The sequence below is a fragment of the Agelaius phoeniceus genome, chromosome 3 (genome assembly GCF_051311805.1).
Source record: "Agelaius phoeniceus isolate bAgePho1 chromosome 3, bAgePho1.hap1, whole genome shotgun sequence".
Taxonomy (NCBI): domain Eukaryota; kingdom Metazoa; phylum Chordata; class Aves; order Passeriformes; family Icteridae; genus Agelaius; species Agelaius phoeniceus.
The window spans coordinates 14,871,691-14,893,939 of NC_135267.1; the positions used below are offsets into that span (position 1 = coordinate 14,871,691).

A 22,249-nucleotide genomic window follows, 5' to 3' on the forward strand; every position below is an offset into this window, starting at 1 on the left:
ATTTGTGGGAAGGAGATTTTGGTTTTTTGAAACTCAGAATTGTTTTCTTGGTGGCATCAGTTAAATAGCATTGTTGTTTCAGTCCTCTTTCACGTCTGGGAGACTACAATGGTTTGCTTCTGTAGATAATTCTGAAGAAAGTCTTGTGTGTTTGTCTAGAGTTACCTTTCTTTCCCCTAGTGTAAGGTGAACTATCTCATGTTTAGAATATCTGGAGTTTATAGTCACTCTGTATATCGAGCCCTGTCAGAAATATGGCTCTAAAAATACTCTGTTGCTGTGCTTCACTGCCTGTACAGATGGCAGAGCTTGGCATGGCTTTCCTAACCTGGAGCTTTTGAGAAAAGTAACAGTTGGGGATAAACTGAAGTGTTCATACTTGGGCTTTGATTCCTTGGAGCAGTGGTCTGATCAGTAACAGCTCTATGTAACTTTATTTTTGCAGCTTTTATTTGTCTGTGAGAAAGGAAGCAGAAACCAAGCTGGTGGATGGAACTGGCCACAGACCTCACTACAGTCTCCGTACCCTGTGCAGGGCACTGAGATTTGCAGCTTCTAATCCATGTGGCAGCATAGCACGCTCCCTGTATGAGGTGATTACCTGGGCTGGCATGTGTTTCAGTGTGTATTCACTACAGGGGTTGTTTGGGTAAAGGATAATCTTCTCTAAGTTCAGTATTGAACAGAAATGGTTCTTTAATCTGTATGTTTTTTCCCTCTTTTTCTTGTTTATCGCTGAAAATAATTCTTCTTCTTAGGGCTTCTGTTTGAGTTTCCTGACACAGCTTGACAGAGGGTCTCACCCGGTGGTTCAAAAGCTAATATGCCAGCATATAGTCTCTGGCAACATCAAAAGCCTTCTCAAGCAGGTAAGCAACTAAGATTATGAAGACCTGTCTGGTATTTAAAATAGAATTTATTTTGAGTTGTCGTCCCTCGTTTTTCCTCTACATTTCATTCTTGCCATTCTGTTTTTCATTTTACAAAGTTAAGAAGCGGAAAAAATTAATACCATTCTTTTCTAGTTTTTTACTTTGCTTGAATGTTGATGTGTTAGCTGGTTTTATTTGTTAATTTGAAAAAATATGGAAGTCTGAATAACTAAAGCACTGTGGAGTGTGGGCAGCTTAATGCAGTGGTTCCAACTCTAAAGCTTTCACAGACTTTGGACAAGCTTTCTCAGGCTTTATATTTTTAGACTGAATGCAGAACATATGGATATGAAGAAGCATCTGTGCTTTGTCTCTTATGGGAAAGGAAGAATGTCAGTAGTGCTGGGAACCCAGCATGAGTTTGCATGGGGGATGGGGAAGCCAGTTAAAGAGATGGGTATTTGTTTCAAAATAAACCCTTTCATGATGGAAAATGTGTATAAATATATAAAAAAGATTAAAGCAAAGCTCCTGCTTGTAAATGCCCTTCAAAATTCAGTGCTAAGACTCTTGAGACATTTTTGTCTTCATGCCACTGGCAAAGATTTCTGCTTCATGACCCTGAAATAATCTGGTCAGGTTTTTCCTGTAATTTGCATTCTGTGGCAAGGGGACAGTGGTTACTGCAGGAGTGCTCAGGGATTAATTTAAAATTTCTTTAGAGAATATGTAGCAGTGATGTAACAGTAGTTGTTTTCATTAGCAAATTGAAACCCATCTGTATAATCTGTTATTTCTGTCATGTCTCCTTAGCAAATGCCAAAACCTAAAGGAGGGAGTTTTATACTCATAGAAGGGTACTGGATTTCAGCTGGGGACAAAGAACCTACAGTAGATGAGAGTTATGTGCTCACCCCTTCAGTTAAGCTTAATCTGAAGGACATTGTCAGGGTTGTGTCTGCAGGGTAAGTGTTTTAACTTTTTAATTTAAAAAAATAATGTAATTATGTTTGTTTAGACCTTGAGTTGTTGGTGTCCCTCTAATCTTTATTGTTTGGATGAATAATGTCTATTTTCCTTCTACTTTACAGTTAACTTTTCATTATAGAGTGACTTGAAATTTTTACGTGTATTTCTTGTTTCCTTAAACCATCTTACTGCCATATCTAGTTTTATTTAAATTCTGATCTAGAAATTTGCAGTTAGAATAACCTGCTTATTTTGCACTGCCATGAAAAGCTTCATGGGTAGCTGTTAGCACTTGGGTGTAAAGATATTTTTATTTCCCTGTTAGTATATGGAACATACTAACAGGGAAATAAAAATATCTTTATGATAATAATAAAAATATCTATATATCTTATGTGATCTTGGATACCCCAAATGAGTTAAGTGGGGGTGTTTTGATAGTGTGATTTAACAATGTTCACATCTTGTGTGTGAGAAAGTCATGGCTCATGCTTCTAACCCACTGTTTTGGTCATGGCTTTTAGGACTCATCCAGTACTGATTCAAGGAGAGACCTCTGTTGGTAAAACCAGTTTAATTCGCTGGTTGGCTGCTGCTACTGGGAATCATTGTGTAAGGATTAACAACCATGAGCATACTGATATCCAAGAATATATTGGCTGTTACACATCAGATGCCTCTGGAAAGCTGGTATTTAAGGAAGGTAAGTGAGCATGTTCCATATACTCCAAATTCCTGTCTCATTTTAGTGGCTGGGGTTTTTTTTTCCCTTTTCTGATTAACTTATCTGGTTTATTACAATGGAGAGATGGCCTGTCATAAAGTTAGTAGTTGCACTTTAATGATGATCACTTGTGTGAATTTCAATGAATTTTGGAAAGTCTCATTATGCTTGTCCCATGAGACCTAAAGATGATAAGCCAACAATTTAAACAAAACTCTTGCTTCCTTCTCTGGATTAGTGTTCATCCTGAATGAAATGGGTTGCTGAAAGTATCTGAGTGCATGCTTCTGTTAGATTTGCTTTTTAAGATTTTTAACTAGGCATTTTTCTGTTCCCTCCAAGGCATTCTCATAGATGCAATGAGAAAGGGCTACTGGATTGTTCTAGATGAGTTGAATTTGGCTCCCACTGATGTTCTGGAGGCTCTCAACCGCTTGTTGGATGATAACAGAGAGCTGTTCATTACTGAGACCCAGGAGGTTGTCAAAGCTCACCCTCGCTTCATGCTCTTTGCCACACAGAACCCTCCAGGTCTCTATGGTGGCAGAAAGGTCTGTATGATCTGTTCTGTTCCTTTTGGGTAGCCAAGACTTTAGGGAGTTAATCTCTCTCATGATAGAGTGTGATGTGAAAATGTTATGATGTGTAGCATCATGAATCTCTCAAGTGGGAGAGAGTTGAGGTGGCTGTGGACTGTCAGTACAGAGCTGGGCTCTGTTTAGGTGAGTTGCTTGTTTCATGGATACAGAATTTCTAATTAATTTTAGGTAGTTAAGTTTTAAGTGATTTAGTGAACCAGACTTCACGTATATTACACTTGAATCAGCATTTCTTGTCCAAGAGCACTGGGAAAGAGATTCTGCTTGAGCTGTAGAAGTCCATTTTGTACTGTTTCTTGTCTGGAATTGGTGATTTTCTTCATGGTGACTGGTATGGTGCTGTGCTTTGGATTTGTGATCAAAACAGTGTTGATAGCACAGGGATGTCTTAATGATTGCTGGGCAAAGCTTGCACAGATTCAAGGCCTTTTGTGTTTCTCACACTGCCCCATGTACTTGTGGAGTAGGTGGGGGGTGCATGAGATGCTGTGAGGGGACTCAGCTGGGACAGCTGACCCCAACTGCCCAAAGGGATGTTCCATGTCATATGACATTGTGCTCAGCAGTCAAAACTGGGGGCAGGAGGAAGAAGGGAAGTTCAGTGTTTGTTTCCCTAAATAACACTGGTGTGTGATGAAGCCCTTATTTCCTGGAGATGGCTGAATACCTGCCTATTGATGTGAAGTGATGAATGAATTCCTAATTTTGCTTTGCTTGCACATGCACCTTTTTCTTTACCTATGAAACTGTCTCAGCCTAAAAGTTTTATCACTTTTACCCTTCCAATACTCCCATTGTAGGGAGAGTGAGCCTCTGGCTTTGTAATGCTTAGCTGCCTGTGCCCTTAAAACACCCAGTCCATTTTAAAGCTTTTGTCCTCATCCTGACTGTCTCTTCTTTCTTTCAATGTTTATATGTGTGTGCTAATTTGTATGCTATGACACTATTCTTATTTTCTTTGGATGTGTAGGGGAACATCTATGAGCAATATCAAAGGAAAAAGTTCAAACAGTGGTGTGGTCTCATATTTTAGGTTTTGTCCAGAGCCTTCAGAAATCGTTTTGTGGAGCTGCATTTTGATGAACTGCCGAGTGCTGAACTGGAAACCATCCTGCACAAGCGATGCAGTTTGCCACCTTCTTACTGCAGCAAGCTTGTCAAAGTCATGTTAGACCTGCAAGTATGAGAGTATTTTTTCTTTTAGTATAAGAAATGCAAACATACTTCAAAGTAACATGCACAAAGTAATAGAAATTCCTTCGGGGGGGAGGTATTGTTAGCTGAAGGATATTTAAAATCCTAAATCACAGAGAGAACCCACCAAGGTACTAATTTTCAGTGGTTAAGACTAAGGCTAGGGAAGGTGATGTCAGATTTGAGAGAAAACTTGTAGCAAAAAAACTAATAAACAACCCACCAAAAAACCAGACACCATGGGATTTAATGTGTGGAATTATGCCTTGCTCTGGAGCCAAAGCACAGTATTGGATTTGTAGGGGTCTTTGGTTCATGTGAAATTCAGTATTACTTTTACACAGTAATTTTTGGTAAGTTCGGATACTCCTGTATTCACCAGGCATTTGACACTTAGTATGTAGCTAAAACTATCTTGTGCTTAAAAGCAATTACTGCAGCACAAACTAGATTTTGTTTTATTCCAGGTACCTATTTTATTCTTAGTTGGTTTTTTAAAAATTTTTATCATCTAAATTTAGTTCCTGCTGCTCATCAAATACCTGCCTAAAAGGAGTTAGTGTTTAGATGTTGTGACTCTACTGAACTTTTTTTGTAGTTATTCATAGAATTTTCTTGTTGCAATGTCACTGCAGAGAGGGGTGATTAGCTTTGCTAGAAGTGTTTGGACAGGTTGATGAAAAAATAGCTCACGATTGCTCTTGTGCAGTCTTACCGCAGAGGTTCCACGGTGTTTGCTGGGAAGCACGGATTCATTACCCTGCGGGATCTGTTCCGCTGGGCTGAGAGGTACAGGCTGGCAGAGCAGCTGCAGAAGGACTATGACTGGCTTCAGCACTTAGCAAATGATGGTGAGCTCTGCTGCCCCAGCTTTTCTAAGTGTCTGTAGAACTGCTTTCCAGCCCCCACTTCTTAAGTGTAAATCTTTGTTGCTGATTACCCAGGTAGTAATTGCTTTCTCTCTTCCTCTGTTTTGTAGGTTTTATGCTTCTGGCAGGCAGAGTCAGGAAACAGGAGGAGGTGGATGTCATTCAAAATGTCATTGAAAAACACTTCAAGAAAAAAATATATCCTGAGTCTCTCTTCTCAGGGGAAAGTGTCAAAAAGCTACTGGGTGAGTTTCCTAGAGGGAACAGGTAGAGGGAACTGGTAGATCTCTAGATGGGACTGAAGCCGATGGATTGCTTTGTGTTGTGCAGCTAAGTCTTCCACGTGGATGTCCGTGATGGACAGAGATTTCAGCCATGTTGTCTGGACTCAAGGGATGAGGAGACTTGCCATTTTGGTGGGACGAGCCCTGGAGTTTGGTGAACCAGTACTGCTGGTGGGAGACACTGGGTAATCTTGCTTTTTATGATGTTCTGTACCAGCTGCTGAGCTGGAGACAAAATGATTGTGTGGGCTTCAGTGCTGCTTTCATCTGGGATCTTTCAATTTGAGCCTGTCTCATGGCAGACTCGCAGCTGCTGTTTTTCACAGTTCCTTTCTGAGGGGAAGCAGATGCATCTCATTTAACCTGTGTCTTTGATGGGTTCATCTGCATTGTGTAACTACATAGAAGTTACATAAAAGTAGGAAAATGAAAGTGAACTGACTTCTGTCCCCAGCTTGCAAGGTGCCCTGTAGAATCTCACTGTGCCTCACAGGGAGGGGCTGCTTTTGGGGTACTGTGATATTTTTCTCTTCGAGAGCACATTCAATTTGCATGTTTTATGAGGTTGAATATAGTCTTGCTACCGCTTTTCCACCTCAAACACAGTAGTGGAGGTTGTGGAAGTAGATGCTGTCTGCTCTTGTGCTGGTTTTAAATTTGTAGAGTAAATTTTTATGGAAGAGAAGGAAAGAAACATGCAAGAAAAGAGAGAAGGAAAATTTACTTGGGTAGTAAATTAAAACTAGATGCTCAGCAGTTTATTCCATCAGACTTAGGCTTGGTCTAGACATGTAACATTTCCAGTTCAGTGAAATGATAGGCTGGTTGAATATCTGGAAGGGCAAGCTGAAATAAATTTGACTTAGAACATGCAGAAATCCATCAATCCAGATATTGATTTAAATTTAATTGATTTTAATTTAATTTAATTTTAAAAGGTCTCTTGTGCAAATCAGCAGCAATTGTGCCAAACATGGCTTCACTTTGTATACATTTCTTTCAATGAAAGGGAGCAGAAGAAAATTTGCATGCTGGGCCTTTGACTCATAACTCTTCAATGAAAGTATGAATCCTGTCCAAAGTGAGCTGATTGCTTGGTTTGCTTCTTTTTTTTAATTCATCCTTTTTAATCAAATTACTTGGTTGCAGGTGTGGTAAAACCACCATTTGTCAGATCTTTGCAGCATTAGCAAATCAGAAGCTGTACTCAGTGAACTGCCACCTGCACATGGAGACATCAGACTTCCTGGGAGGGCTGCGGCCAGTCAGGCAGAGGGCCAAGGAGCAGGTTTGTCTTGCGCCAGTAATACCTTGGATGGTGTCACCAGGGGAGAAAAAAGCAACAGCTACCACTTCTCACTTTCTTTTCCTTTTCTTAGGAGGAATCTGATGGTTCTAGACTCTTTGAGTGGTGTGATGGGCCTCTTGTTTTAGCAATGAAGGAGGAAGGTTTTTTCCTCCTTGATGAGATTTCTTTAGCTGATGATTCTGTACTAGAGCGGCTTAACAGGTATGTCTGAAATGTGGTAGTACTAAGCATACTCAATGTGTCTGTTCATTATCCAAACATGAGTGGCATAAATCTGACTTCTTTTAGGCACTTTTGTTTCCTGGCTTAGGTGAGCTGCTCTCTTGCTGAAAAGGACAATGGTACAAATAAAACTTAAACTTAAAAGTAAAATCTCTAGTTTACCATTTGCAGTATTAATGTTTTCAGCCTGCCAGAGAGCTCTTGAAATTATGTATATCTTGTCAAATCCCAGGAACAAAATCTAGTTTTCCCCCTCTTTTGTGTGTGTGTAAAGAAAACCCCCAGAACAACTAAAATATAAATTCAACCTCATTATCTGTATGCAGCAGTATCCCTCATTTCAGTCTTTTCTGTTACCCATTATATTGGGTAAAAGAAAGTTTATCCAGGCCAATTAATATGATTTTCATTTTTAAGTGATCTTTTGAAGTGTGGAGCAAAATTTAAGCAATATTTTTTTTACCTTCTCTCTAGTGTTCTTGAAGCTGAAAAGACATTGGTACTTGCTGAAAAAGGTGGCCAAGATGATGAGGAGAATGAAGTAGAACTGTTAGTTGCAGGAAAGAAATTCCGTATCCTTGCAACCATGAACCCAGGAGGTGACTTTGGGAAAAAAGAGGTAAATGCCAAAACATGTGGTAATACAGCATGCATCTTCTGGTCATTACTGACCATTAAGTGGATGGAGGTACAATGCAAAAATGCATCATGCCAACCATTTCTGGCATCCAGTGCTTTCTAGTTGGCATCTGCTTCATTGCTCTAAAGGAGGATTGGAGTGAATCTCTTTTCTGCCACTTCTGTGGGCTGTCACTGTGGCATTATAAATGAATACTCAGCAAAATGTCAAAGGACTCTAAATACCCTAGTTAGTCCTGGTACATAGAATATTCAAGTACAGGAGGTGTGACTTGTGAAGCAAGTAAATCCAGGTCTCTGGGGTAGTACAAAGTTGCCTATCAGATTTTTCTCCTTAATGCTATTCAGAAAGTAACGGTCATCTTGTGTTTCTTAGTGAATAATGAACATCACATCCCAAGAAAGCTTTTTCATTAAATGAAAAAAATTGTTTCTGAAGTTGAGAATTAAATAATTTAAAACATGTTTAAAAAACCCATAAGACAACAAAACCCTACAACTTTTAAGCAGTGTTGGAAGCTAGGTTTATAAAAAAGAACCAGAAGCTCTTTTACTCAAAAGAAGATGGGTACTCTATTTAAAGTTGTTCCTGAAATAGAGAACCACTCATTGAAGCCATGTGTGTAAACAGGATTTATTTCTGGATTGCATTTGTGCTACTAATTTTTGATTGACCAATTCAACCGAGGAAGAGAGAAATTAAAGAAACGAGCTGTAATTGAAGGCGAATTTCCATGTCCTACAATGAAACAGAGCTTTGGTGATTGCAAACCAGCTCAGTTTCTTCCCATATTCTTTTGAACTTTCTATATCACCCATTTCCTGCATTGATGCCACTACTAGAAGTCTTAAAAATCCTTCTTCTTTCAAAGATTTTCTTACAAAGTGTCTCTGTCAAAATTAGAAGGAAATATCTATCTTGTTCATTTTATTTATTGTTTACAATTACAGTGACTACAAGGCTGTTGTTAAGTGACCTTTGGGGAAGATGTTGTAATGAATCTTTAATTGCTCTGTCACTCTGCTTGTTTGCAGCTTTCCCCTGCGCTGCGCAACAGATTTACAGAAATATGGTGTCCGCAGAGCAATGGCCGCGATGATTTGATACAGATTGTAAAACACAATCTCCATCCAGGATTGTCTCTGGGTGCAGTAAACCACAAGGGTAGGTATTTCTGTGTGTTGATACTCAAATATTGCTAAGAAAGTAAGGAGTTTGTCAGGAGGCTGACAACCTTTCCTCAGGATGTACACCACTGTCACCCTTTTTCTGCTACATTTCTCCCTGAAGACAGTATGCTATATTCTGGACTTTGTTCTTCCTTCACTGTGTATGGTATATGTCTAGCTAGAAGTAAATTCAAGGCTGTGTTTACTTCACCATCCAGGTAGCTGAACTGTCCCCAGCCCTTCAGTGTCCCAGCTTGGTTTTAATATAGAGTGTTGAAAGAACTGGCACTTAACTGTCTGCCAGCAGCTTCACTGTTAGTGTTAGTCACGTGATGCTGTCTTGTTACCTGAATTTAAAAGGATCTGTAACAAGAGCTCAGGCATGAGCTCTCTCTTCTCTTATTCTGTTTCTGGGATATAGAGTACCACATTGCTCATGCAGCTGTACCTGCCTTAAAGATGTTTTTACAACAGTGTAGCAGATATGACCAAAAAAATGGTTACTCAAATTTATTTGACGGCTTTTTTGTTTGTTTGTTTTTAAATTTTTTTAGGGGCAGACATAGCTGAACTCATGATGGACTTTGTTGAATGGCTGACTAATCAAGAGTTTGGTCGCCAGTGTATTCTCAGTGTGAGAGACATCTTGGCCTGGGTTAATTTTATGAATGTCATGGCAGAGAATGAGTTAAGCTCTGCCAAGGGATGCAGCCACCGTAACATTTCCCCATGGATGTCTTTTATCCATGCTGCATGTTTGGTGTATATTGATGGAATAGGATCAGGTAAGTCTTCAGTGCTCATTTGGTAGCAGAAAATATGAAGCTCTGTATTTTATTAATATTTTTAGTCAAATACAAACAAAATGCTTTGGGGCAGCATGGGACTTTTCTAGGAGACGTTCTCACTTCCATTTGACAACCTTCTGTATATCATGTGCCTTTTTTGTGTTTCAGCAAGAGTTTAAGAAATAGAGCAAGCTGAAGTAAATTAGAAGGATTAATAATATTACAAAGGCTAGCACACAAATTAAGAAAACCTGTGGTTTTTATTGAGTTGATGTGGTTTAACTGAGCTGATACTTGAGCACATGTTATGCTGTCATGCTCTCCCCCACTGCACATGCCAGTATCTGTCTGTGCTGGCCTGTACCGTGCACATAGCTGAGAATGCATCTTTGTGTGTTTGGCTGCTGGCCCAGTTGATAAATAGTAGATAAGGGAGAGGAGGAAAAGTGGAAGGCACAAGAAATGCCAGAAAAGAAAGCCTGGGGGGGCCTATGGCAAGGGATCAGGTTGATTGTGATGGTAGAAGAAACGGGATTGGAAATGTGGTGTCCTTAGTTCTGGGCTCACAGAACAATCTGTCCATGGCAAATAGTACTGGAAGCACTGTAAACATTAAAATAAAATATAAACCTGCATGCACATGAAGGGATGAGTTTTTTGTCATGAGATGAATGTGCCTAGTTATGTTTTGAAACACACTTTACTTTTCTAATTACAGGTACAACATCCTGCTCAGCTGATACAGCTTTATTGGCTCGTGAGAAATGCCTCACATTCTTATGTGAGAAAATGAGTCAATTCTCTGAGCTGACTGATTATCAGAAGAATGAACTGAAGATTTATGACAGAACAAAGGAAAAAGAGTTTGTATGGATGGACAACTTCATGGGAATTCACCCGTTTTTTATTCCAAGAGGCAAGAGACTGTGGGAGTGGGTGGACATTTATTCTGTGATTTATATTTTCAGTAGTTTTGTTATTCACTAGATCCAAGTATAATACCTGAACCATCATAGAAAAATTTGTTGGTTCTTAAGCTTTGGAAAAATCCCTTTTCTGCCTCCAAGTGTGTAGATTACAACTCAGTTACATTTATTAAGACACATCTGTTCATTCCCCTTTTTCATTACTTCTTAATGGCCTAATTTTCGTAGACTTTTTTGGTGTAACAAAACTTTTTTTAATTTTGAGTTGTGATTTTCTGTCACTTTTTCATGCTCAAAATGCCTATTAAGTTCCACTAACTAAAGCTGCAGCTCATCCTGGCCCTTGTGCAAAGAATGGAAAGCAGGGGTCCTGAGTACAAAGCTAAACAGAATGGAAGATAATGCCATGCCTTGCTCTAGGCTCTCAAAGATTTACTGCAATTTTAGCAAAATCATTTAATCTCTGCATTTCAGTTCCTCATGGGAAATAAAAATGCAAACGAAACTAGCAAAACACTGCTGCTTACCTTTAAAATACCACAACAGGACTAAAAAGTGCTGACTCTGAGCTTTCTAACTCAGCTGGTTAGTTTTTAGCACATGGACCTGTGTGTTCCTAATGCTGTATTAGTTGTTCAAATTTAACTTTCTGGCATTCATGGATGGTGTTAGCCATGCATAAAATTGTACAAAGTAAAGCTTTTTTGTAAATTGCTTAGCTCCCCTCTGCTGATAAGTTCACAAAAGGAATCTCTTTGGATCCCTTTCCTAGTAAAGAGATATCAGTTTGTGTAGGATGCACTGGTGATTAGTATCATGTGTACATGAGAAATGCTGTATTCCACATTTGGAGGAGTGATGTCCAAGGAGCTATACTGGCTGGAATTTGGCAGACAAGCTCTGTGCTCTCTCCCCACTGTATGCCATAATAACAGTAAAGGAGAAGCAAACTTTTAATTAAGGGGATGTTCCTTCCCAGAACTGGCAGTGTATAGAACAGATTAATATGTTGCTCTGGAGCATGGCTGGATTGTATCCCTCAGTGTCAATTTTTCAAGAGCTCCTTCTGAGTTTTAGATCCACATGACTGAAGTGCAAGAACACATTTATGTTTGTTCAGGGATAGATCTCTACTTTAAGTCATGAACCAGGAGGTATTGAGGTTTCATGGCAAAATAAATCCTATGTCCATATGCTTATTTTGCAAAATTCAATATAAATATGTGGAGATCAGCTGAGATGCAGCTGTGGGTCAAATAAAATCTATGTGCCACATCTCCAAGAATGGCATACAATCTGGATCTCCATTGCTTGCTGCACTGAGATCAGCAGTTTACAGACAGAGTGGGCTCATTCAGAGGCACACTATCAGCACCTCCAGCATAAACATTCTTTCATTGTTTCATTGTTTTCTGGTTTACCTTTCCTTTATTTTAGGTCCTGTTCTCCAGAGGAACAACATGACAGATTATGCTTTAAATGCTGGGACTACAGCAGTGAATGCACAAAGGCTGTTAAGAGCCCTACAGCTTAACAAACCTATTCTGTTGGAGGGCTCACCAGGAGTGGGCAAGACCAGCCTGGTTGCTGCCCTGGCAAAAGCCTCAGGCAACTGTCTTGTTCGAATCAACCTGTCTGAGCAAACGGTAGAATAAAATATTCTCTTCATTACTTGGTGTTCATGGCAGGGTAGAAGCTTTGTATAACTTTTGAAGTGCAGTTCTCTTTAAATTTGGCACTGTGTCTGAAATGTCAGCTTTTCCTTCTTGGTCTCAGTGGTCTCAGAACTGAATGGGAGGGAGCAGGAGGCAGAGCAGCAAGGTTCTGTGAGTGACTGCCAATTCCCAGATATTTCTGTTCTTTTCAGGTGAAGTCATACATATCCTTGTCTACTGTGTTTTTCTTGGCTTCTGCAACATTACTCAAAAACAGCTTTAAGGCTTTTTAGCTTTTCTGTTGCAATTTAAATTTTTGTTGTTAAATATTGTACCTTATCACTGGAGTCCTGTAATGGAAAAGCTTTCAGCATTTTGCAATTGTTGAAAATTTTTAATTAGACTTAAAACATTAGGCGTTAAAAGGGAAGGGAGAAAATGTTAAGTAAAGTTAACAAATGATGTTTATGAACTTCTGTTAAATTTTGTAATTCCTCAACTCCCCCATTCTGTTCTTTACTCCCAAAGGATGTGACAGACTTATTTGGGACAGACTTGCCTGTTGAAGGTGGAAAGGGAGGAGAATTTGCCTGGCGTGATGGACCACTGTTAGCAGCATTAAAGGCTGGACACTGGATTGTGTTAGATGAGGTAAATTCAGGTTTGGGGACAAATAGAATGGAATGTTCTAGAAGAGCAAATTTGCTGATTTGGCTTGTGGAATAAATACCTTTGAGTGCCGATGACCTCCCTTCATGAGGGCAGGTGATGACTTTTTTGAGACAAGAGAACAAGAATTGAATCCCAGTTTAAATTATTGCAGAAGAACAAGGATAGGTTTGATTTGCATTTGAAAGTTTTTAGAGAAGAATGTCAACAGAAGTTTCGGTACTAATGTTCTTTATGGATGCAGTTTCGCTGAAATAGAAGGTGTTTTTTGGGGACTAATACACTATGTTGGTTACTGGTTTAATTGAGATGGGGAAGAGTTCCATCTTGCCAGTATAAGCTTTTCTGCCACTGCTGGTTTGTTCATGTACCCTGTAGCTAGTGCTTTCAAGCATGTGTGTGCACAGATCTGCCTTCTTGGCAATATGTACTCTAATTACTGCAGAGTGCAAAATCTTCAGTTCCTTAGCCCCTTGTATGCCTCATTTTTCCCCCCTATTGAGAAGAATGCCACTTCAAACAACCACTATAAATAATAGCTGAGACTGCCTTAATTTAAACAAACAAACAAAATGCTCTGAGTGCCACAAATGTATGAACATAAATTCAGGAAAAAGGGTCTTGAAAATGCAGGTTTTACAATGGAGAATTGTTTAGTTATCACAGTGAAAAAACACAGTACAAATAACAAGTGAACAGAAGGAAGTGTTAGTTGCTCCAGTATATTAACAGTCTAGCTGGTGATAATAACTTGTGTTAGTTTAGAACAGCAATGAAATGGAATTTTACGTTCTGTATATCCCAGACTATTAGACTAGAGATTATGCAAAAATGTTTTGTGGAGCATTAATATTGTATCCTTCTTTCTTTCCTCAGTTGAATCTGGCTTCTCAGTCTGTGTTAGAGGGGCTAAATGCGTGCTTTGACCACAGAGCTGAGATTTATGTTCCAGAACTGGGAATGAATTTTCATGTACAGCACAAGACGACGAAGATTTTTGGATGCCAGAATCCGTACAGACAAGGAGGTGGAAGGAAAGGTCTCCCCAAGTCCTTTCTTAATAGATTTACACAGGCAAGCCTATTTGTTTGGTTTCAACTATATCATGATCCTGTCTTACATGTTTCTGACTTTATAAGCACTCTGAATTCTCTTGATTTTACCAGGTGTATGTTGATCCACTGTCAGCAGAAGATATGAAGTTTATTGGGAAGACATTGTTTCCTGCTATTGATAAAACTGTTATTGCTAAAATGGTTGCTTTCAATAACAAGGTAAACATATTTTAATTTCTTTTCTGTAGAAGTAGGTAGAATGCAGTAAGTAGAAAAACATTAAGTATAATGTTTTATTTCCAAGCATTTTTATAGAGAAGTGTGTGGGTAAAAAAAGAGGGATGGAAATCTATGCAGAGGAAAGTAAAGAACACCACTAAATCTGAATTCTTGTACCATGACAATCAGGTGCTTTGTTGATATTTGACGAGGCACTGTTTTTCACAGAAGATAAAACATATATACACAGGAGAAAGTAGTATTCTGTGACCTTAGGTAAAATCTCTTGTGTCAGCATCTTACTGCATATTCATTTGAGAGTGCAAGAGTAAACTGCAAAATTGAACTGAGTGTTAAGAGAAACAGTAAGAGACAAACTAAATCAAGCTTTAGTTCCTAACATATCTTCAGCAAAGTAAATTCAGCCTGCTCTTTCAGTTGTCTTTGTCTTGTAAGCAGTGCCAAAGGCAGAAGTTCAGTCAACATTAAAAAAAAAAATTGAAGAACAGCTTATGGATGGAATAAATGATTATTTTTTTAATTACTATCATTTTTTCTTTCAGATTGAAAAAGAAGTAATGGCTGAAAAAAAGTGGGGACAGAAAGGAGGACCCTGGGAGTTCAACCTACGTGATCTTTTCCGCTGGTGCCAGCTTATGCTTGTTGACCAGTCACCAGGATGTTACGATCCAGGCCAGCATGTGTTTTTGGTATATGGAGAAAGAATGAGAACCAGAGAAGACAAAGAAAAGGTGAGCCATTGTTCTCCTTCCTTTCTCTTCAGATGGTCAGGATATATTTATAGAAATCCAAGTTTAGATCTCCACTTTGAAGATTCCTTGCAATTCATTCATAGACACTTCTCTCTTAAAAATTAAAAATATGTTTGTTTGGAGTTTTGAGGTTTGCTCTAATTAAATTGATATTTCAAATGGCAAGAGGGTATAGATACCCTCTCCCCTTGCCATTTGAAATATCAATTTAATTAGTATAAAAGCAGACAGCTGATGTAAATAAAGGCAAGCAGAATAACAAAGGACTTAAATTAAAACAGATCGTACTCTTGTGTGATTCTGTATTAAATAATGTTTGCTACCTACTTATCCCTCTCTTGCTTAGAAATCCTGTGCTTTTTGTTTAATTTCACACCATTTAAGTAGTATTAAACTGGAAAGTCAGCTTGTGAAACTGAAGTTACTGGCTGTATGTGACTGGCTATTTCCTCATGGCTTTACTGTCCCCTGCCTGTAACATTGTTATATTTTTCTGTGTTACCAAAGAAAGAACTTATTATGAAGTAAGTTCTATCCCACTACTTTGTAAAGAGAAACATTGCTTACAGTAGTTCATGTCTCAGGAAACAATGATTAATGAAAGGGTTGCTGTGGGCAGCTAACACTCACATTGCTTGCTGCACTTTGAGTTCAATGAGCTTGTAATTTAAAATGTTAAGTTACTCTCATACAACTGTGGAGCTGAGAGGAAGAGATACTTCAGATGTAAACCTTTAGAAGTGAATCTTTGGAACAGTGGATAACTTGAACTCATAAGTCTCTTTCTGCTGTTTTAACTGTTCTAGGTTATTTCTGTATACAGAGACATTTTTGGCCAGGAGGCCAGTGTGTATACAGGAACCAGGGAGTTCCACATCAATCCATATAATGTTCAGGTAAACTGTTGACAAGGGATTTTGTGATGGGATAGGGAAGGAAGCAACTTGCACAGCCAAGCTCCATTTGCCTCTGTCTGTCATCTCTTTCAGATCGGTTATTCAGTTCTTTCTCGTGGCAACTATATTCCTCATTCTGGCAGAACTCTCTCACTTCTGCATCATTCACTGCAGTCCCTGGAGTCTATAATAAAGTGTGTGCACATGAGCTGGATGGTGATCCTGGTGGGCCCAGCAGCTGTTGGCAAAACCAGTCTGGTGGAGCTGTTGGCCCATCTCACCGGCCATCGGCTGAAGATCATGGCGATGAACAGCGCAATGGATACGACTGAGCTCCTGGGTGGATTTGAGCAGGTAAACACTGGTTTGGTAATATGGCAGAATTTCTCCTTCCTACCTGATAGTGGCCAGTCTGCTGTGAGCTTGGTGTTTGTAAATGGAGCCCTGGCAGCAGGGTGTTCTGCATGAGCTAACTCCCTACTGGCCTGTTTGCAGGTCGATATCAACAGGCCATGGCAGCGCCTCTTGGAAAAGGTGGAGAGTGCTGTGAGCACACTTGTACGGGACAGTCTGCTCCTGGCAGAGCTTTGTGCAGATGATGCTGAACTCGTGCTGCGTGCTTGGAGCAATTTCATCCTGAATTACAAACCCAAATCTCTGGGGGAAGGAGGTGGAAGTGTTACAGCTGAATTAGTGAGCAAACTGGAGGGAATACTTGTACTTATCCAGCGACTAAACAACAAAATAAATTCTTACACAAAGGCAGGTATGTATGTTGGCTTTCCTTCTTCTTTTTTTTTTTAATAATTGTTTAAAATAAGGCATCAATAAGGCATCAAATTTCATCTAATGGGGGAGAAGTGATGCAGAAAAGTACCTGTTTAGGGAGTAAAGTGTCAATCTGTTTTATATTTCTTTGTGCTTGCAAACTTTTTCTGTTCAAGTGGGTTTTGCCTATGGGAAGCTTCTGAAGAGCTGGAGCCTCTGCTGTTATGTTCCCCTAAAAAGGAAGCATATATGTTTATTAACAAAATAACTACTATTTTTCTTGAATGGTGCTGGAAGCTACTTCATTAATGTAAGTCTCAGTGTAAGATGTATTTCCTTTCAGAGTTTGCTCACCTGGTGGAAGAGTTCCGGCGTTTCAAGCTGCAGCAGGCCCAGGCTGCTGACTGCAACAGCCATGGCACTTTTGAGTGGGTGGATGGGATGTTGGTTCAGGCCCTGCAATCTGGAGACTGGCTCCTAATGGACAATGTTAATTTCTGCAAGTAAGAGATTTTACTGGCCTTGTTTCAGTGAACCCTTTGACCTCCCTGATTGACTTTGCCTCTTACTGAGTGATTCACAACTGAATATTTTGCATTTGATAATACACAGGAGCAATAAGTTAGATTTTCTGGAAGAGTCTCTTCCTTCTCAGACAGTGTAGCACTTGACAATTTTCCTCTTCCCTTATAGAGTAATTAACTCTTTGGGTTTTGCTTAAGGTTGGTACCATTTTGATTTCAGATGAGAAAGGGATCAAATTGGTACCTTTTTATGACCACATGAATTTGTTTTGAATGTAGCCCTTCTGTGCTGGACCGCTTGAATGCTTTGCTTGAACCGGGAGGTGTTCTGACCATGAGTGAGAGAGGTGTCATAGATGGCACGATTCCTACAATAGCTCCTCATCCAAACTTCAGGTACTTCTTTCTGCTTTTTGTTTCTCCTTTTTTTTTTTTTCTCCTTTATCAAATAGCAGGTTTAGCATTAAAATGTCATCAGTGAGCCAGTCTACTGATATTTTGAATGCTGTTCAGTTTGCCATGCAGTGTAGTGACACTCTCTAGCAGGGAAGAAAACTGCACTGTGGTGAGCATATAAAAGAAAGCTTAAGAGGCTTTGCTTTATATGCCTGTTGCAACACAAACTATTACACAGGAAAATGCATAGCAGTGTGCCTCTGCCTTGATTCTGCATTTCTGGTTTAGGACTCCTGCTTCACTGTGATGAAATTGAGGATGCATTGAGGATGGTGAAGTCTTGAGATATGCTGGTTATGAAAGCTGGTTTATGGGCATAATAATTTTCTTCCCAGCTTTTTCCATCCCATATATAAATTTGAGTTTCCTGCAAATGACGGGACTTAAAAAAACCCCAACAAACCACCCAAATAGACAGCCTGTTCTCTCAGACCTGAAGTAATCTCTGGGGAAGATGGAAGGAGAATGTAACAGGATTCTGTATCATTCCTACCTGTTACAAATTCATGACAAGGATATTGGGACTGATACCCTCTGGTTCCTCTGAATTGGAAACACTCCTGACTTTTCAGAAACCTGTTTCCACTACATTGTATCGCAGAAGTACTTTTTACTCCTTGCTTTTAAGCAGTGTCTGTTGATAGTAATAACTACTTGAATGCTGGATACTTTGGTTTTTAAATAGCACAGGTTTATTTGAATCTGTTGCTAAGACTTCTAAAAATCTTTATAGCTTGGAGGCATAGTCTAACTTTTCTTTGTGAGTGGGCAAATGATAAAACAGACATAATTCAGATGATAATAAGTTAGAAGTCATGCAGAATATCTGTGTCTAATTGCAAAGTATAACTATTCATACAGATTTCTTATTTAAATTCAGTAGCTGTCCCTGGATTTCTAGATACTGTGTTCCCATTTTTATGAAGAGGAATTTACTTTATGGAGAAGCGGATTTGGTAGTTCCAGAGTGATAGTTTAAGGGCCTAAGTTACATCTTAAGAGTTTAAGGCAGTTGAAATGGGTGATTGTTGTAGGCTGCTTGCAACTTGAATTATTCTTTTCTAATACCCAACAGACTCTTCCTTTCTATGGATCCAGTTCATGGGGAAATATCCAGAGCCATGCGGAATCGTGGGATTGAAATTTACATTCCTGGGGAGAATGATGGAAATATATTGGACAGTCTAGATTTGAAGTTACTCCTGCATGGTTTGGGTTTAGTTGGAGACAGTGTCTGTGATGCACTTCTGGCTGTGCATTCAGAAACCAAGGAAGCAATAGCAGGTAAAAAAAGACTGTTCACTATTCTTTAGCAACGTGGGCTCATTATGTATATCTGGATGAAGTCTTTACTATTAAACACTGGTTATTTTATTGTGTTATGTGCTGATGTAAGTAAGCACATAAAACTATAATCAGGTACTTTTGGATTGGTTTTTTGCATTCCCAGGAAGTAGGCCCAAGTCATGGAAATGTGGTAACTACTGTGCTTTGTAAGGAGACATCAGACACTGGCACATTATCCCTTGCTATCGGGAAGCCAATGTATTCAAAGTGAAAATCAGCAAAATAGAGGGTTTGCACAAGTTGTATTTTGCAGCTGAGTTTCATTCAGCTCAGCTGTCTGATGTCTTTTTTTGAGCTGATTATCTGTTATTTACAGTCTTGTCAGAATTTCATATCAACCTTGGGAAGAATCCATTCAGCTTTCAGGTCAATAGGATATATTTGTTTTGTATCATGACACCTGAAGTGGTGTTTGTCACATTAAAGGGCTGACAGTTGCTAAACATTTGTATCACTCTAATTGCTGTGTATCTTTCAGGTTCTGTGTCATCTTTGTCACTTTTGCTTCAGGCTGCTGTATTAATTGTGCAGCAAATACAGAGAGGCTTTGGATTAGCAAAGTCTTTTTACAGAGCCTGTTGGGAAGTTTATGGCCGCTCACAGCAACTGCAGATTAACCAAAAGGTAAAAATCCTGTATTTGAAAGCTTTTCTTAGATCATCTAGATAAATAAAAAATGTAACTTCATGAGGCTAGTGTTTGAGATCCTCTGTTTCTTAAATGCCTGAGACAGAGACTGATGAAGATGGTGCTCTTGGAGTGATGAACCAAACAGTATCCTGTTTGGACTCTGAGGCTTGTAGGTTGTCACAGCTTCAGCTGAGACTTTGGGATATTCACACTGGTGCATCTGTAGCCTGTAACACCGTGCACACTCATCTGTAGACACATTCACTTCCTGTTTGGAACTGCACAGTGTGTTGTTTCACTTCTTGTAGGAATGTTTTGGTACTTTTATTGTGTACATTATATCATCTTCGTAGAAGATTTGGTGTCTAGTAATTTCATAATGCATACGTGTAATTAAAGAGTTTCCTGAGGTTTGGTGCTTGAGTACATGCTACATGTCTGAATGTGACTCTAAACTGCTTTTTGGTTGTTTGTTGTAGCTTGTATTAGAATTGGTTACGAGGCATGCTTCCTCTCTGGCTTCCCCTGACACTTGGGGTGAGTCCTTGCTGGCAGTGGGATTGTGGCCAGACTCCCTGCCTTCGGGTCTGTTTGCAGCTGAGGATTCACTCCTTTCCACAGTCCAGAGTGATGGACAGGTCCTGATGTATTGTCTGCATAGACTAAACCTCAGAAACTGCAGGTAGGCAGGAAACTTTTTTTTTTGGTCTAGTAAAAGAGAAACAATATATGTGAACTATTCATGGCATGTCATTGTTTATTGCAAAATCCTGTCTTCATGATACTGTGCAGGCAGAGATTGTGATAGTCATATTCTGTGTTCCTGTTACCTTTACTTTGCATACAACCACTGCAAATGAAAGTTCAATTATTTACTGCTTTATTCTTAAGTCTTTCAAATACATTCAAAAGACTTGACTTTTTCATTTTCAGTAAGTGCATTTGACTCATTTTGAGAGTTGTTTAGCAGAAAATGTGAATGCAAACACTGTGGGTTTAGTAGGTAATAAGAGCCCCAAAATTTCTTCCTTCAGTTTCCTTCTAAGCTTTAAAAAAGCAGAGCATTAAAGTAGTTTAAAGTACACTAATGATTCTCTGGATTTCCAGTTTTCATGGAATCAATTACTCATCAGTAATTTTAGGTCCAGTAGTTTCAGGTAAAAACAAAAATTTCCTTCTTCAGACAGAGCTGTCTGAAAGTAGCAGAGGCCCCTGTGCAGGGGGTATATGAAAGAATTTTCTAATGATTTCTTGTGCAATATAGCTGTTAGTTTTTACAACACTGGTGCAAAAACTTAGTTTCTGCCTTCTTTGTTTAATAACCTCCTCTGGTCTATAGGTATACAGATAGGTACTGTAGGTTGCTTCCAGTGAAAAAAGTGTGGAAGCTTGTAGTAAGAGAAAAAGTTGGAATTGTAAACTCTTAACAATATGCTGTGTTGTTTGCTATTTTTGTTCGGTTTTGTTGTTTATTTTTTACTCAATGACACTTCTTTTCCTATCTTTGTCTTTTTAAATTTGCATATCATTCTGGTGCACAAATCAGTTAGAATTTCTCAGTGAAATTCTGTGCATATTCTCTTGGGGGGTAGTGCATGAATTGTTGGTAGCAGTGAGCTCCTAATAATCAGTAGACACTATCAACTGATTTGAAGTTGGAAACTGGTTTTAAAGCTAAATAATGGAGGAAAGATCATTGCATTGCTACACTGATGCCTAAAGATGGTTGCAGAGCTTGACCTGCAAAATATATTTTTTCCTAGATCTGGCAGTTCAAGCCCTTGATTGCTGGACTTGTTTGTGTTTCAGGACATTACCAGTGACTCTGCAAGATCTTAAGAAAGTTCTGCAGTCCACTAATCCCGAGAGTCTCAAGTTCAGTGCTGTTGAGATAGATGCAAACTGGATGGACGAAATGGAAGTTCTCCAGGCTTCAGTGAAATTGTTCATAGAAAAGGCAACCAATCAAGACTGGAAATTAAGAGTTAAATGGCTTAACTCCTTAGCCAAAAATCTGCCACAGGTGCTTGGTATGTAATCATTTAACTTTGTTTTGTCTAAGGGCTGAGTTGTTAAGTCTCCAATGAAAACATCCAAATGACCTTTCCAAATTATGGGTTATGAAGACTCTCAACTATCCACAGTAATTCAAAGGCATGGAGGGAGGGACAGAAACAGGTTGTGCATGTTAGGGAAGTAAGGAGATTTGAGCTACACATTATCCTTTATTATTCAGCCATGTGTTTAACTTGTGCCACTTCTGAATTAGTAACTTTTGGATCGGTTTTTCATCTGTGTAAGCAAATATGCCTTTTCACTATTTCTTTTAGTGATAGTGAAAGCAGGCAAATGCCTTCTGTGTATCTGGTGTTAAAATACAAATGCTTAGAAAGCCAAGAAACTGCAGAACTGAGATTTCTTGAAGCAGTGTTTTCTGAAAATTGAGGAAAATAGCTGAGAAGAGCTATTCACTTAATTACAGAATTAATCACGTTAAACTCATGAAGCATTTAGGCAGCCATTAGTCCAAATAATTCACACATTTAGCCTTCTTCTATAGTCTGAAATCTCAGATATGTTGTCCCTATATTAATTGCTTCCTCTTTATTTTCCTGTTTTTTCAGGCAGGTAGGTCTGTAAAGTAGAAAATATGTAAAAAAATAATGAAAAGTGTGCTCTTGTTTTCCTTATT

The 22,249-nt window shown here is 39.0% G+C and overlaps 1 protein-coding gene across 2 annotated transcripts in view; it reads left to right on the forward strand.

The window, feature by feature from the left end:
- The window catches only part of MDN1 (midasin AAA ATPase 1), a 94,621-nt gene that overhangs the window by 28,882 nt on the left and 43,490 nt on the right, over positions 1-22,249 (forward strand). For both annotated transcript variants that reach the window (XM_054629679.2, XM_077174773.1), the window contains exons 21-49: positions 446-593; positions 759-869; positions 1,686-1,837; positions 2,366-2,544; positions 2,908-3,116; positions 4,198-4,344; positions 5,068-5,209; positions 5,338-5,472; positions 5,558-5,696; positions 6,661-6,799; positions 6,891-7,021; positions 7,517-7,661; positions 8,717-8,846; positions 9,406-9,636; positions 10,358-10,555; positions 12,003-12,211; positions 12,749-12,871; positions 13,766-13,963; positions 14,056-14,163; positions 14,727-14,915; positions 15,743-15,832; positions 15,926-16,186; positions 16,328-16,598; positions 16,944-17,103; positions 17,404-17,520; positions 18,656-18,864; positions 19,406-19,551; positions 20,037-20,239; positions 21,367-21,587. In XM_054629679.2, the coding sequence (XP_054485654.2) occupies positions 446-593; positions 759-869; positions 1,686-1,837; positions 2,366-2,544; positions 2,908-3,116; positions 4,198-4,344; positions 5,068-5,209; positions 5,338-5,472; positions 5,558-5,696; positions 6,661-6,799; positions 6,891-7,021; positions 7,517-7,661; positions 8,717-8,846; positions 9,406-9,636; positions 10,358-10,555; positions 12,003-12,211; positions 12,749-12,871; positions 13,766-13,963; positions 14,056-14,163; positions 14,727-14,915; positions 15,743-15,832; positions 15,926-16,186; positions 16,328-16,598; positions 16,944-17,103; positions 17,404-17,520; positions 18,656-18,864; positions 19,406-19,551; positions 20,037-20,239; positions 21,367-21,587 (4,841 nt within the window). The remainder of the gene's footprint in view (positions 1-445; positions 594-758; positions 870-1,685; positions 1,838-2,365; positions 2,545-2,907; positions 3,117-4,197; positions 4,345-5,067; positions 5,210-5,337; positions 5,473-5,557; positions 5,697-6,660; positions 6,800-6,890; positions 7,022-7,516; positions 7,662-8,716; positions 8,847-9,405; positions 9,637-10,357; positions 10,556-12,002; positions 12,212-12,748; positions 12,872-13,765; positions 13,964-14,055; positions 14,164-14,726; positions 14,916-15,742; positions 15,833-15,925; positions 16,187-16,327; positions 16,599-16,943; positions 17,104-17,403; positions 17,521-18,655; positions 18,865-19,405; positions 19,552-20,036; positions 20,240-21,366; positions 21,588-22,249) is intronic.